This window comes from Penicillium crustosum (genome assembly GCF_028827405.1).
Source record: "Penicillium crustosum strain IBT 35664 chromosome Unknown utg000002l_segment0_segment0, whole genome shotgun sequence".
Lineage (NCBI taxonomy): Eukaryota > Fungi > Ascomycota > Eurotiomycetes > Eurotiales > Aspergillaceae > Penicillium > Penicillium crustosum.
The window spans coordinates 327,179-340,156 of NW_026623123.1; the positions used below are offsets into that span (position 1 = coordinate 327,179).

General features: G+C 45.7%; 4 protein-coding genes across 4 annotated transcripts; 2 read left to right on the top strand and 2 right to left on the bottom strand.

Moving 5' to 3' along the window:
- Positions 1 to 3,733: 3,733 nt before the first annotated feature.
- N7487_003622 (uncharacterized protein) lies at positions 3,734 to 4,162 on the top strand (the record flags this gene model as incomplete). Its single annotated transcript, XM_056871369.1, has 1 exon — positions 3,734 to 4,162. The coding sequence occupies one exon, from the start codon at positions 3,734 to 3,736 to the stop codon at positions 4,160 to 4,162; it is 429 nt and encodes a 142-aa protein (XP_056729089.1).
- A 1,085-nt stretch (positions 4,163 to 5,247) lies between these two features.
- Positions 5,248 to 6,927, bottom strand: N7487_003623 (NAD-dependent succinate-semialdehyde dehydrogenase; the record flags this gene model as incomplete). Its single annotated transcript, XM_056871370.1, has 4 exons — positions 5,248 to 5,350; positions 5,424 to 6,693; positions 6,749 to 6,836; positions 6,907 to 6,927. 4 exons carry the CDS (start codon positions 6,925 to 6,927, stop codon positions 5,248 to 5,250), a joined length of 1,482 nt encoding a protein of 493 aa, XP_056729090.1.
- Positions 6,928 to 8,218: 1,291 nt separating this feature from the next.
- Positions 8,219 to 9,228, bottom strand: N7487_003624 (RTA1 domain-containing protein; the record flags this gene model as incomplete). The annotated part of the gene is made up of 2 exons (XM_056871371.1): positions 8,219 to 8,655; positions 9,096 to 9,228. 2 exons carry the CDS (start codon positions 9,226 to 9,228, stop codon positions 8,219 to 8,221), a joined length of 570 nt encoding a protein of 189 aa, XP_056729091.1.
- A 2,534-nt stretch (positions 9,229 to 11,762) lies between these two features.
- On the top strand, positions 11,763 to 12,591 carry N7487_003625 (glycoside hydrolase family 12 protein; the record flags this gene model as incomplete). The annotated part of the gene is made up of 3 exons (XM_056871372.1): positions 11,763 to 12,166; positions 12,235 to 12,455; positions 12,515 to 12,591. 3 exons carry the CDS (start codon positions 11,763 to 11,765, stop codon positions 12,589 to 12,591), a joined length of 702 nt encoding a protein of 233 aa, XP_056729092.1.
- Between the last annotated feature and the right edge of the window lie 387 nt (positions 12,592 to 12,978).

Sequence of the window (12,978 nt, forward strand, 5' to 3'; positions counted from 1 at the left end):
GTTGAAGATTGTTGAACGGTTAAATGACACGTCAAATTGCAGGTTAGCGCAATCAGATGCATTTATGTTGTATTACAGGGATCAGGTTTACACGATAAATCACTACAAAATGCTTCCAAGCAGCCCGAAAGCCAAGGTCTTTTCAGGGCCTAGCAGATTCACCGTTGAGAACTCGAAACTAACTGGAAATTGGATTAAAAACTTCGGTCCAACCCGTCGGCTCGGCGGACCGTAAAAAAACTGCTAAGCCTGCAGGGTCGTTTCAGTGTTATTTAGCGTTATTTGGTGTCTTTACAAATAGACTATAAGCTGCCTGTCAGCACATGTCAGCACTACGACTGAGCTAGATCTGCATACATTATCCAAATTGAGCTTAGCTATTTAATTAGTCTATTTTACTAATATTTTTCCCCATGAATCACGTCCCCCCAAAGCCCTGATTGAAACATCTGGCCGCAAGAACGCCTGCCAAGTCCTGGAGACACCACCAAGACATCAGGCTTGTAATTTATCTCTCCACATGTCTCGCTCCCGCCTAATGCCAAGCCTTAACATGACCATTATAGAGAGTTCTTGCCTCGTTGCAACTGGGATTTTGTTAGAATGTGGAATCACAGGACCTTGTTTGTGGGTTAGCTCCGCCTCTTTTCCATTCCTCTCTTTCCCCCTAGTCAGTCTAGTCATATACTTGTATTGAGGTTATAACGCGTAGACCTTCCCGTAGAAAATGAGATTGGGACCGGGATCCACTTGGTCCTCCGCTTGTCAGCTCTGTTCCTATCAACATCAAGAAGAGAGAAGGGAAAAACAGAACGGTTCAACTAGTTCTAACTGATACAGGGAGGATAAAAATATCTAAGGTAATTACCATCAAGACAATTTTTATCTATTTATTATATATCAGCATGTCGCAGGACTTGTCACGGTGACATTATTGGCTAGTTGGAAGATATATATCAGCAAATCTCGGCCGTAGGCATGACCGTCATTTTGAAAATGAGACGCCTGATTGATTGCTTCTCTATAATTACTACTCATTGTCGCATGTTTTGTCTGCGCTACTGGTGTTTTGACCAGGCGATTTACAAAATGGTAGCACTAAAATAGCCAAAACTACGATACTAAGTGTATTCTGGTCAGCGCCCAAATTATTTAGGAGTCAAGCCTCGCAACTTACTGCACTGTAGATAAATTCCAAGTAACGCAAATTCATATTACCAAAATTAGCATACACCAAACCAAATGTACCAAGTGCGATTAGAGTCGCAATATACTCGGTGACCGCTATTAGTTGCAATACATTGCACCGGCCCCCACGCTACACCCGAGGAAGATCATGTGAAACTGGGTAGAGATATTGCTCGCCAACGGTGTGTGGATGTAGTAGCAGTCGGGTTGCAACTGCCAGATGAGGGAGACGTCAGTTTCACATTCTTTTTCCCTACCATTGCCACCCTTTGTCGACAAGAGAAGACCAAAAGGAGGAAGGCGCTTGGGAGCAGTGAGTTAGTTGCTGTCAATATACTATTCTGCGAGGGTGATCAAATACATTAATAAGAGCGAAGGAACAAACATCCTAGCGACGACCCGCTGGCAACCCGACGGTCAGCAACACTTCCAAGGTTAACGTTGGTCCTTGACTGAGCGGGAGATTCGGTTGGAGCAGACATTTCCGCAGGTGTTTGCTTTGCCACAGAATGCCATCGACACTAACGACAGCCTTTTCACTGAAGGTGGTAGCTCGACTCGCATGGAGGTTGGACTCAACCTCGACCACGACGGATTTTCTTATTTATAATATAATCCCGCCCTTTTGAGAGGTTTTTTTATTCTCATCTAGAGGATATTCGCGCAGACAGCTCAGATGTCATCGACGATATGGTTCTATTCAGACTAAGTTCTATCTAATCCATGCTCTTCTCTTCTGTCGTTCTTACTAAAAAAGAAACCATTCAACCAACCCTTTTTGGTTCGAGTCGAGAAGACAGTCAATCAAGGAGTAGCATCAAGTGGTGCATGAAATTTCCCTGCACCATGTAATGCTGCGGGCACGGCTCATTGTCGGAAGAAGCAGTGGATTATGGATAAATGGTGACTGCGATATCGAAGGATCGATCGGATTTTCATGGTACGAATCAAGACGGAAGACGTTTTCCCAGGCTTGAACCTGCAAAGTGGCCCTATATTCTCCTTCGATCTCATTCCCATTCTTGAAGATGTTGACGCGCTCTCGATCGGTTATCATGTGGTGATTGATTTAGTACCATGGCGCATCATTCTTGCCGACAGAAGAGCTTTCTCAAGACCGAAGATTACCTATACAGGAGCAAGTTTCATTTGCGAGATTGGTCTAGTTTTAAGCGACCGGGACTCAAACATATAAGGCGCCACCCGGGATGCTACCGTTCGAAGTGCGTCCTGCCTATTACTGGTATTAGGAACTCCTACCTGGACAGAGTACATTTGGAGAGGGCGAGTCTCAGAAATTCACGATGGATGAGGCCACTACGGCTCAGTTACTTGGCTAAAAAAAAGTGACGCGGGACTCCTAGTCACAGAACATCATGGCATCGACCCCTCCAGGACGGTGGGATGGCTTACGACCCTACTGCCCTGCACGATTGGAGGGAATTCGGAGCTCGCCAGGCTCCGATAACTAGTTCATTTGTTAAGGACACTTGTCGTTGCCTTCTAGGAAAGGTATTGCCCTATTCCAACCCCTGAATTCCCGTTTTCGATCCGATTTTGCTGATCATGACCAAATGGGGATATTTTTGAACTACATCGGATGATATCAACAGCTGCAGCGGCCGGATCCGGTGCCCACGTGTTTTTGCTAGCGTCCTGGAAGCTGAACGACCTAATGGACGTTGGAGCCTATATGCCTCGGTTGAATTTACTCAATGTGGTCATCGATCTCCGTCACGGATTCCTGAAAGTGTCGGTTTAGTATTACCGACAAATTCAAGAATGCATCTCCAAGCTGTCTAATTCCCCGTTCCATCTTCACAACGGCTAAGGTACGTGCCAAAATTGTATTCTTTTGAAACCTTGGTCCACACCCACCCCATCCCTGTATTCCATGAATACTATACATACTTCTCAGGTTACAATATAGGGCTTTGCCCGGCCGGCTATCAAAGCAGTATATTCTAGGAGAGATTGCCGTCACAGGTGAATATTAGATGCCTTGCTTTGAAATATATCAAAGAACTTTCGAGACTGCGGCTCATGGACGTCATAGCTTGGGGCGGGCTATGCGACATTCACCCAGAAGTGATCATAAGCAATGCGATAACGCAAGGCAGAGTCAGACGCTATGATAAAATAACATAAGATCGGCATAGTTCTGAAAAATGGAGTGTCCGATCGACGGAGAACCAATCGTATTGCTGCATAAGCGATAAAGTGCCCGGGTGGAGACTGAGAATACATCGGAGGCTGTGTTTTTCCCCGGTTGCCCGAGGTTGTCCTAATCGGGCCATACAATTCGCATCCTTCTTCAGGCCCTAGTCGCAAGAGATATTTAAGTCCCTGTCCCGTACGTCCTTTTTTCGCGGTGTTCACTATCATAATCTAGCACAGCAACATCTCCAACAAACATCTTCAGGTGCTATACTTTCTCGAGCTATTTCCACTATACCTCACGGTAAAGATTGACCTCTGCGAATATTGTAGAATCCCACTAACGTATTGTCAGTCAAGCCGGTTCGCTCAATCCCAACATTGAAAGATGTTTCTCAATCTCTTTCGGTCGAAAGAAGCCAGGAGAAGAAAGGAAGAAGAGGACCGAGTTGTGAAACAACAGCAGAAAGACCGAAAGCGCCAGCAAGCGGCTGTCGCTGCGTCTAGACCAACTTACGTTCCGTACCATAGCCCTCCTTCCACATCCACCCCGTCGAGTACCTGGGGTGGTGGCAACTATGTCGATGCTGGCAGTAGCAATTACTACTCCGGAGCTGGACATAGCACCCATCATCATTCCGGTGGTGGCGGTGATAGCAGCTGTTCTTCAGGCGGTTGGGGTCATTCAGGCGGTGGAGGTTATTCAGGTAGTGGAAGTGATTCAGGTGGAGGTTACTCAGGTGGTAGTAGCGGCGATTCAGGTGGTGGAAGTAGCAGCAGCGGAGATTCAGGAGGCAGCTCTGGAGGGGGCTGCTAAATCACAGCGTATCTCTTCAGATCTGAGCTGCAGCCTGGAGACTATTGACGGATGGGGGATAGCTAATACACTCAACTGGATATAAACACCGAAGCAATATTTCATATGACTTTATTGTATATTGATAGAAGTCTGAGTATACTGCAATGATGTATGGTATAGCATATTGCATCATCAGGGTAAATAATCCGTGCCCTTCCACTAGAGCTTGCTGTCGCTGCATCTATGCTGGATGATATTCACAATGACCTCCTTGTATCCTCTCTGGATAGTAATACCTACACTTATAATACTTAGTATTGTTGTCGACACATCCATCGTTCGATATGTCAAAGGCATGCAGCCAACAGATAATTTCTAGAAATCACAAAGAAAGGCGGACAGAAATGGCCATTTATGGACGGTTCATGATTTGCATAAGGAAATTGAGCAACAGGAAATTGGAGATGTTGGCAACAATAATAAAAGTAAAAAGAACAAGGCAGCTAGACAATATTGAATGGCAAACTAATCACTTGAACCATCACTCTTCAAGTGGACGTTTCCTTCCATCTTTCTCAACTAGAACACGACCCAATGGTGTGACACGATGACGGAACCCTTTTACATCCCGGTAGCACCGGTCGTAGTCTAGAGGGTATTGCGCGTTGATTTCTTCCTGCGAGTTTCTAAATTTAAGAGGTACATCCCATTCTATCATTCAAGTCGCAGGCTACAGAACTATCGCAACTCTTTTCCCTTCGAGGAAGTCACCGCACACCCCGGGGGGCATTCAAAGTGGATGTGTATCATCTGATTAATGTGATCGAAACATATATCATTTTTCGATGTAGCATAACACAAATAGCTCCACGCGTTTACTTGCATGGGGGACACCATGAACGAAATATGTACTACAGCTTACACAAGAAAGAATTATGTTGGAGTACAGGAATCTGGAATCTGACATCCTTCTTTGCGGAAAGTTGGTTGCCGTTATAATTGACTGCAAATTTAGAATACACACCTGACCCGACTCTTAAGCCATTTTTTGACCCACGAATATTCACACACACATTCTGTGGTAGAAGCTAGGTCTACTCCACTTAGAATATTCCACCTAAGGTGATACTCTTGACATTCACAAATTCTTCGATTCCATACTTGCTCCCTTCGCGGCCAAATCCGCTCTCTTTCACGCCACCAAATCTGCAAGATCGATCGTCGCATTAGCCAGTGATTGATTGAAAAGAGAGTTGGAATATGGGTGGAGAATACTTACGGAGCAGCGACATCACTGACAGAGCCAGTATTGACACCCACCATACCAACCTCGAGAGCGTCCGCTACGCGGAAGACTCTCCTGATGTTATCACTGAAAATATACGCTGCCAGGCCAACCTCGCAGCGGTTGGCTAGTCGGACTACCTCTTCCTCAGTATCAAAGGGGAATAGCGCTGCTATGGGCCCAAACGTTTCTTCATCGGCAATGCGCATATCGTGGGTCATGTCAGCCAACACTGTAGGCTGAAAGAAGTTGGGACCTAGCTCATTGATTGGGTTCCCACCCAAAAGGACCCGAGCACCTTTGGATTTAGCGTCGGCAACGTGATCGGCAACCTTTTGTGCGGCTGCGCGATGGATGAGAGGCCCATGGGTGACACCCTCGGCAAATCCAGGTCCGACGTTGAAGTTCTTGATACGTTCGACAAGTCGCTCCGCAAAGACTTTATAGTGGGACCGGTGGATGTAGATTCGATTGGCGCATACGCAGGTTTGCCCTGTACCCCGGAACTTCGATGCAAGAGCGCCAGCGACTGCGATATCGATATCCTCCACGTCATCAAAGACAATGAACGGGGCATTGCCGCCAAGTTCCCACGACACTCGCTTCACACTAGAAGAGGCCTGTTCCATTAGGAGTTTTCCCACGCGGGTCGATCCCGTAAACGAGACCTTCTTAATATCCGGATGAGTGGTGAGAGTGCGGCCCACTTCAGAAGTATTTTCCAACGCAGTCACTATGTTTACGACACCTTTAGGGATACCCGCTCGAAGGGCTAATTCCGCAAGGGCATTGGCAGTAAATGGAGTCTCCCCGGGGCTTTTCGCAACAACTGTACACCCAGCCGCCAATGCCGGGCCGATCTTACGGGTGATCATGGCGGCAGGGAAGTTCCATGGAGTGATTAAGCCGCAGACACCCACAGGTTCCTTGACTGTCAAAACTCGGTTGCCCGGAACAGATGTAGGAATTGTATCAGCGTACAAACGGGGAGCCTCCTCGCTGAACCATTCAATGAAAGCTGCAGCATATTTGACCTCGCCTTGGGCCTCTGCAAAAGGTTTCCCATTCTCCCAAGTTATTAAAGTCGCCAAATCATCTAGATTTTGCAGGATGAGGTCATTCCAACGTCTCAGTAATCGAGACCTTTCGCGTACCAACGTTTTCCGGAAGATCGGGAATGCATCTGAGGCTGCCTTGATGGCTCTCTCGGTGTCTTTTGCGTTGAATTCTGGGCATGTCCCGATAACCTTATCGGTGGCCGGATCTAATCATCCGTTGTTAGCAGCTTAATTACATGAGCTGTGTCTGGTTTGCCTTACCAGTGACTTCGAAGGTCTCGCCGGATTGAGCCCCAACCCATTCGCCGTTGATGTGGCATTTTCCAATGAATAAAGACTTGTCTTTCAACTGAAGTTATAAGTCAACGTTGAAATGCTAAGTTAATTCAGAATAATAGGAAATCGAGTCTTTGACTCACTTGTGGCACGGTATGAGACATGCTGAATGTTCTTATTCTTGCTTGGCGAACTGAAAGCCGTGCAAGTTTAAGACTTACGAGACGCATACGGTTTTTGGAATGTGGGTTACCTTATATGCGATCGAAGAGCATATATTGTCAGATGGTATCTATAATTTATATTACAGATATATGTTCTTCTGTTTCTACCCGCCGGCTTCTTTGGCAGTGCCGGTGGACTCGGACCGGGTGTACATGCAAGTCGGTGTGGACTCGGACCGGGTGCACATGCAAGTCAGTGGCATCCATATACTCGGCAATCATTTCGTTACAGCAGTAGGAAACTTCAGGGCACAGTGGAATACTAGGTGAAATTTTTATCCGGCTTTCCACAACTCAGTAGTACACCCGTCCTTTGTTCCCCTGCGAAGGTGTATCCCGGTCAGGGGTCAGAAACTAATTATTACTAATATTGGTGCCTTAAGATGCCTGATTATATACCCCCTTTTGGCTCCGCTCTTACAGACGTATATGTCACTATATATCCTTCTCGTCACCTATCCTTCTCGTCATCTGGCGACTGAGTGCCTATTTTCTAAGGCATTAATATTGTCCTTCAAGAAATTCTTACAAGGCCTCTGTTATGGTAATTCAGGTATTCATATTTTCTGCCGGCAAGTATTCACCCATCTTCAGGCATCTTCAGGCCCTGGCCGGGATATACCTTCGCACTTATTATGTCTTTTTGGTGGCCGTTCCACGTGCTCTTTTGGGACTGTTCTATGTATAAGTCTTAACTAGCCATGGCTAACTCACATCAAATCTACCACGTACTTACTTGGCGAATTTGTTTACGGTATATACTCAGACGATGCCTAATTATGCTGTTTGGGCTGATCCCAAGATTTCTAAAAAAAAAAAGCGGAGTTTAATATCTATCAAAGTTCCTTAAACTCCTTACTCCACGAGGATTACTGGGTTTTGCATGGCTGGCATAAACCACTCACTCAACAAAATTACGGAATCTTTGCCTTCCAGATTAAAGGAGTGGGCTCTTTGGCCAAGTAAAGTCTGCACACTGGTTGATTTGAATTAAGCCGCTGGCATACTGAAGTGCCATGCGATGTTACGATTCACGAGACCGCTCGTGGCCTGGTTGAAACAAAGAATTTAAATCTAGATACAACAAGTGCCTGCCGTAAAATGATGTACCAAGGCTATTTCAGTGGCATAAAACCAACACAATTCCCTCAACCCTCCTTCTCTCCTGCTCACTTATCCCCTGAACCCATCGAATCGCACTCAAGGTTTCACTGCGTCCGCGGCAGAGATCTCAAAGTTCCAACGGATTCTGATCTCCCATTTGGGTCGAGGACAATATCACAGACGGGTGAAGCACATTCATCGCCACCATTGCAAATAGCATCAGTGTCGAATCGAACCCATACATGAAAGCCTCATGGCTGATCAGATATCCGCCATTCCCTTGAGCATATTCGATAATACGGAAAACAGATCGGATCAGAATTAACACACTGGCAATGTAAAGCCCCCAAATGACGGACTCCCAGCTCCGGGTGGTGTGCAAGCCACGCTCTTGTGTCGCTTGAATGGTTTGCTGAGTCAGTTTCGAGCGGATTCGGATATGGAATAAAAGCGACGCGAGGAAGAAAAATGTGAAAAACACAAGTTGAACATAGAGGCCCACGATTGTGATGTGCTCGCCGGTCGTCATTGAGCTGACTGTACCGCTCGCCATGATTCCTCCCCCTGTGAACGATCGTTAGTATCAGGTTATATCTTGAAGCAATGTGCACTAAGCCACTCGGAACCTGTGAAACATGCCGGCTGCCTGCATTAAAAATGCAATCACATCACCCGTCACGAAGATGCTTGTCATCCATTTCAATGGTACCACACTGTAACTTTCACCTCGGAGATGCAGAATCAATCTCCCGAGAACCATGTAGATCGATGCAGCGTATAGTGGGGGCGCGAGTAAAATGAAAATTACTTGGATCGCATAAATGAGCACGCTCTTGGTGTTTGTGTGTGCCACTGCCCGTGCTATGTACCCAATTATCTGAACTGTAAGGTCTCTAGGGTTAGCATGGTATGCTTGAGGCCTGTTGCCGAAGAGCAAAAGCTGAGGCATGATGCTGAGATTCAATCACTTACAGATCCCTCCTATAACGAATGCAATGAAGTACCAGCAGCGGCTTTTCGAAAGCTGCTGGATATGGTACAGAGTGGTGAGAAAGAACATGACGGTGAAAACCACCGCGGCGGCGAAGGAGTGTAGCGGTAAAGTTGAAAATCAACGTCTCCTCCGGAGGCGCCCATTGTGAAAGGTGAAATTAGATCAAGAGAATTGTCAAAATCTCAGGATAATTGCGAAGAGATGGTTGTGAAACTTGAAGATGTAGGAAAAACTTGAAAGCAGGTCTGGTAGTCACCATCCTTGGAGAGCACTTTCCTTTAACAGTCGAAGAGCGCCGAGACATGCAAGGTAAACCTTGGAACAAAGTTGGATTATTATCAAATATAGTGAATAAACTTAGCTCAGATGGGCCCGCCAACCCGCGCATTGGTAAAATCTACATTATGGCAGGGGCCAGTCTCGACCTATTTAGTTCAGTGTACAATGATACGAAGGCCAATCAAAGTCAGGCATATGCTGTAATGGGTCCTGCTGTTATATAACTTTCAGATGTCTGCTATATAGATCGGCGAGAAATATGAGGAATTATTGTTCATTCAATCAATTTATGGAAAGCAGTATTTATGGCCCAAATCTGACAAACTGCTCAGTATGCACGCAAGCCTGCGCAATCAGGCACCAACGGAACGATCCCACAGGTTGTCTATGGATTTTATCTATAGGTTTATTACGTGTAGGTGGCTCATTTCCTACTGTCACAACTTCTGTGGAGATATCCTAGATGTTGACATGGCTCAAAGGTATTTCCAACGGATTCAAGAATTTTCATAGAATTAGCTAGGGATCAGGTCCTCAACGAAAACCGCGAGCCTTTTCTTAAGCAGATCTTGAATTTGTGTTTGGATTCGTTGCAAACTGAAATATGGACCGTGCGAGAAAAGAAAAAAACCATTATAAGACTGAGCATGTGCAAATGACGTTGCAACCCCGGCTCTTGTAACAGCCTTGGAACCACCCAGCAAACATGCCGAGTCTGTCAGTGTTAAATCCCATCAATTTGTTTAGCCCAAATAGAGAAAGGACTGAAGCCTATGTATCTATCCTCCTTTAGAGACCTTTCCAACTGGCAACTCAATGTTGAGCAAAACTAGCATATCCTCGTGTATTCTTTCGTAGGTTATATATTTTCAGCTTCCCAAATAAGCTCTATCCTTTCTCTACCTTTCTTGTTCTCATTCTGTGTTTATTTTGTCAATTCAAGGCGTGTTACTCGCGCACCGAGCCCCATCTCAGTTTGTCAGCTTGATAAAAAGACCATCTAAGATAATATGGGCAAGGCCAGGCAGTAAGTACGATGAGACCGACCCACCTTGATATGCTACGGGTATATCACTGTACTTGAATAAATACTTAGTCCGACGGTTAAAAGACGACGCCCTAATTAGGGTAAATTAGCGCCATTGCCGTGTTCCGCCTGTCACGTACCCGAAGTAGTATCAGTTCAAACAATCGCCCAAAACAGGAAATGATAGACAGGATCGTTCAATTGAAGGATATATAATGGAGAAGAGATCGCCGTTAGCCCTTTGTAGATAATATATTGATTCGGGTCCCGGCTCGGGTTCCCTTGGAAAGAGAGCTCTGGGAGACATCTAAATTTGGAAGGTCGTAAAAATTGAGATAGCCAATCAGGAAGACTCCTGATTCTAAATCACCTCTACAACGCTATACTCTCTATTAAGACCCTTTTAGAACTAGGTTATTAAGAATTTAGGGATTCTAGAACCTAGATATCTATTGAGTCCCGGTGCTCCGGTGCCGCGTTGGAATTATATAAAGCTTATGCTTGCCCAGGTGAGCAACCTTGGAAGTCTCCCGGCCCGGACCTTTTTACAAGCCTACCCAAGCTGCGACCCCATATGGATTTTAGATTCATCCTCCACCTCTTGATAGCTGACCCACTACGTTCCATCAAGGGACAAACATGACATGTAACACATCTGTTCCGTATGTTGTAGAGCATATACGAAGTATTCTTCGTTCCATTTACAATTGGAAGTTGTTAGAATTAGTAGAGGTAACACTTATTCTCAATATCAGGCCATAGAATCCTTAGATAGGGATAGATCCAACATATTTCATCCACCCCAGAGAATCAGAAGAATTACTCCATAGTGTAGGTGGAGACGATACCAAGCCCACCCCGAATCCACACTCACATGAAATGACTATAATTTAGCCGGACTGAAACGACTACTTGTAATTGAGGCTAAACTCACCGTTCTTGGATATATATCGTTGACACCAGATGTTTCACCTGTCATATGTTGCACTTCCAAGCGAATATTTAACCTCTGTACTATACTTGTGTGGTAACACAGACTCGACAGCCCCCTTTAATCGACTCAATGATCCATTTACTTGAGATCGACATGGGTCCTGCAGTTTTCAACACGGGTTCTGTATCTCAGACTGAAGCTCTCCGACATGGCCGGGGCGCAGCATCAATATGTCACAAAAACCACCTCATTTGATCTCGCATATTACATACTTGGCATGCTCAATCAAGCAGCAATGTGAACACTAGAAATCCACCTACGAAAATATATAAAGGCCACTCGAGTCGCTTCTCAATCTCACTCGCAAGCTCATTAACTCATCAAACTATCAACTACAGGATTACTAGCCCTAAAGGTTCAGCTATCTTAATTTCATAATGAAGATAACTCTAATCCTCGCTCTTGCCGCTGCTGCCTCCGCTCAGGAGCTCTGTGAACAGTATGGTACCTACAACAAAGGTATCTATACCGTCAACAACAACATGTGGGGAAAGAACTCGGGCAGCGGCTCGCAGTGCACCACCGTTGACAGCATCTCCGACACCGGTGTTTCCTGGCATACTAAGTGGTCCTGGTCCGGTGCCGACAACTCGGTCAAGACCTTCCCAAACTCGGGCGTGAAGCTTGATGTCAAGCTTGTTAGCGAGCTTACGAGCATCAAAACCTCCGCCGAATGGAAATACGACAATGACAATATCAACGCTGATGTTGCCTACGATCTCTTCACTGCAGCTGACAAGAACCACGTCACTTACAGTGGTGACTACGAGCTGATGATCTGGTAAGATCTCTCCAATTGAATATTTATATAAGAGCGTCCTTTTGGCTAACAGTCGGTCTCTCCCCTAGGCTCGCCCGCTATGGAAGCATCAGCCCTATCGGTAGCAAGCTCAACTCAGTTGATGTCGGCAAACACACCTGGGAGCTCTGGAACGGCATGAACGGCGATATGAATGTCTACAGCTTCGTTGCTGCGAGTCCTGTCACCTCCTTCACCACCGACATCAAGGAGTTCTTCGACCTCTTGGCCAAAAGTCATTCCTACCCTGCTGGCTCCCAATACCTGATCAGTATGTTTCTCCATCTATTCCTTACCTTAGATGTGGTTTACTAATGGTGATAATCTTAGACTTGCAATTTGGTACCGAGCCCTTCACTGGCGATGCCACTCTCACTGTCTCCAACTGGGAAGCCAATGCCGCTTAGATAGGAGGCGCCGCTGGATTCAGGGGGTCTGTGGATTTTCTGAACTGGACGTGATATATATTGAAAACTCAATTCACACTCGTTTAACGCGGGAATTTGGGTTGAACTCACTTTGAAAAGCTGGCGTGGTATTTGAGCCACAAACTTGTCGATCAAGAAATGTTCTTGTTTCATCAGTTTCTTTGAAGTAAGACAATGCCCTTTTTGTAAAATCAAATCATTTAGTATTTTTCAACCAAGGGTTGTGCGGTCAACACCCACCAGCTTTAATTTTGATAGAGATAGGATGTTAGATCAAGTCCGCCCAATACAGGTTGTAGCAGAGGCGGCATCCAAGCCTGTTACGAATAAAGAAACCCCACAATCCTGAAACATTTGCCTGCAATA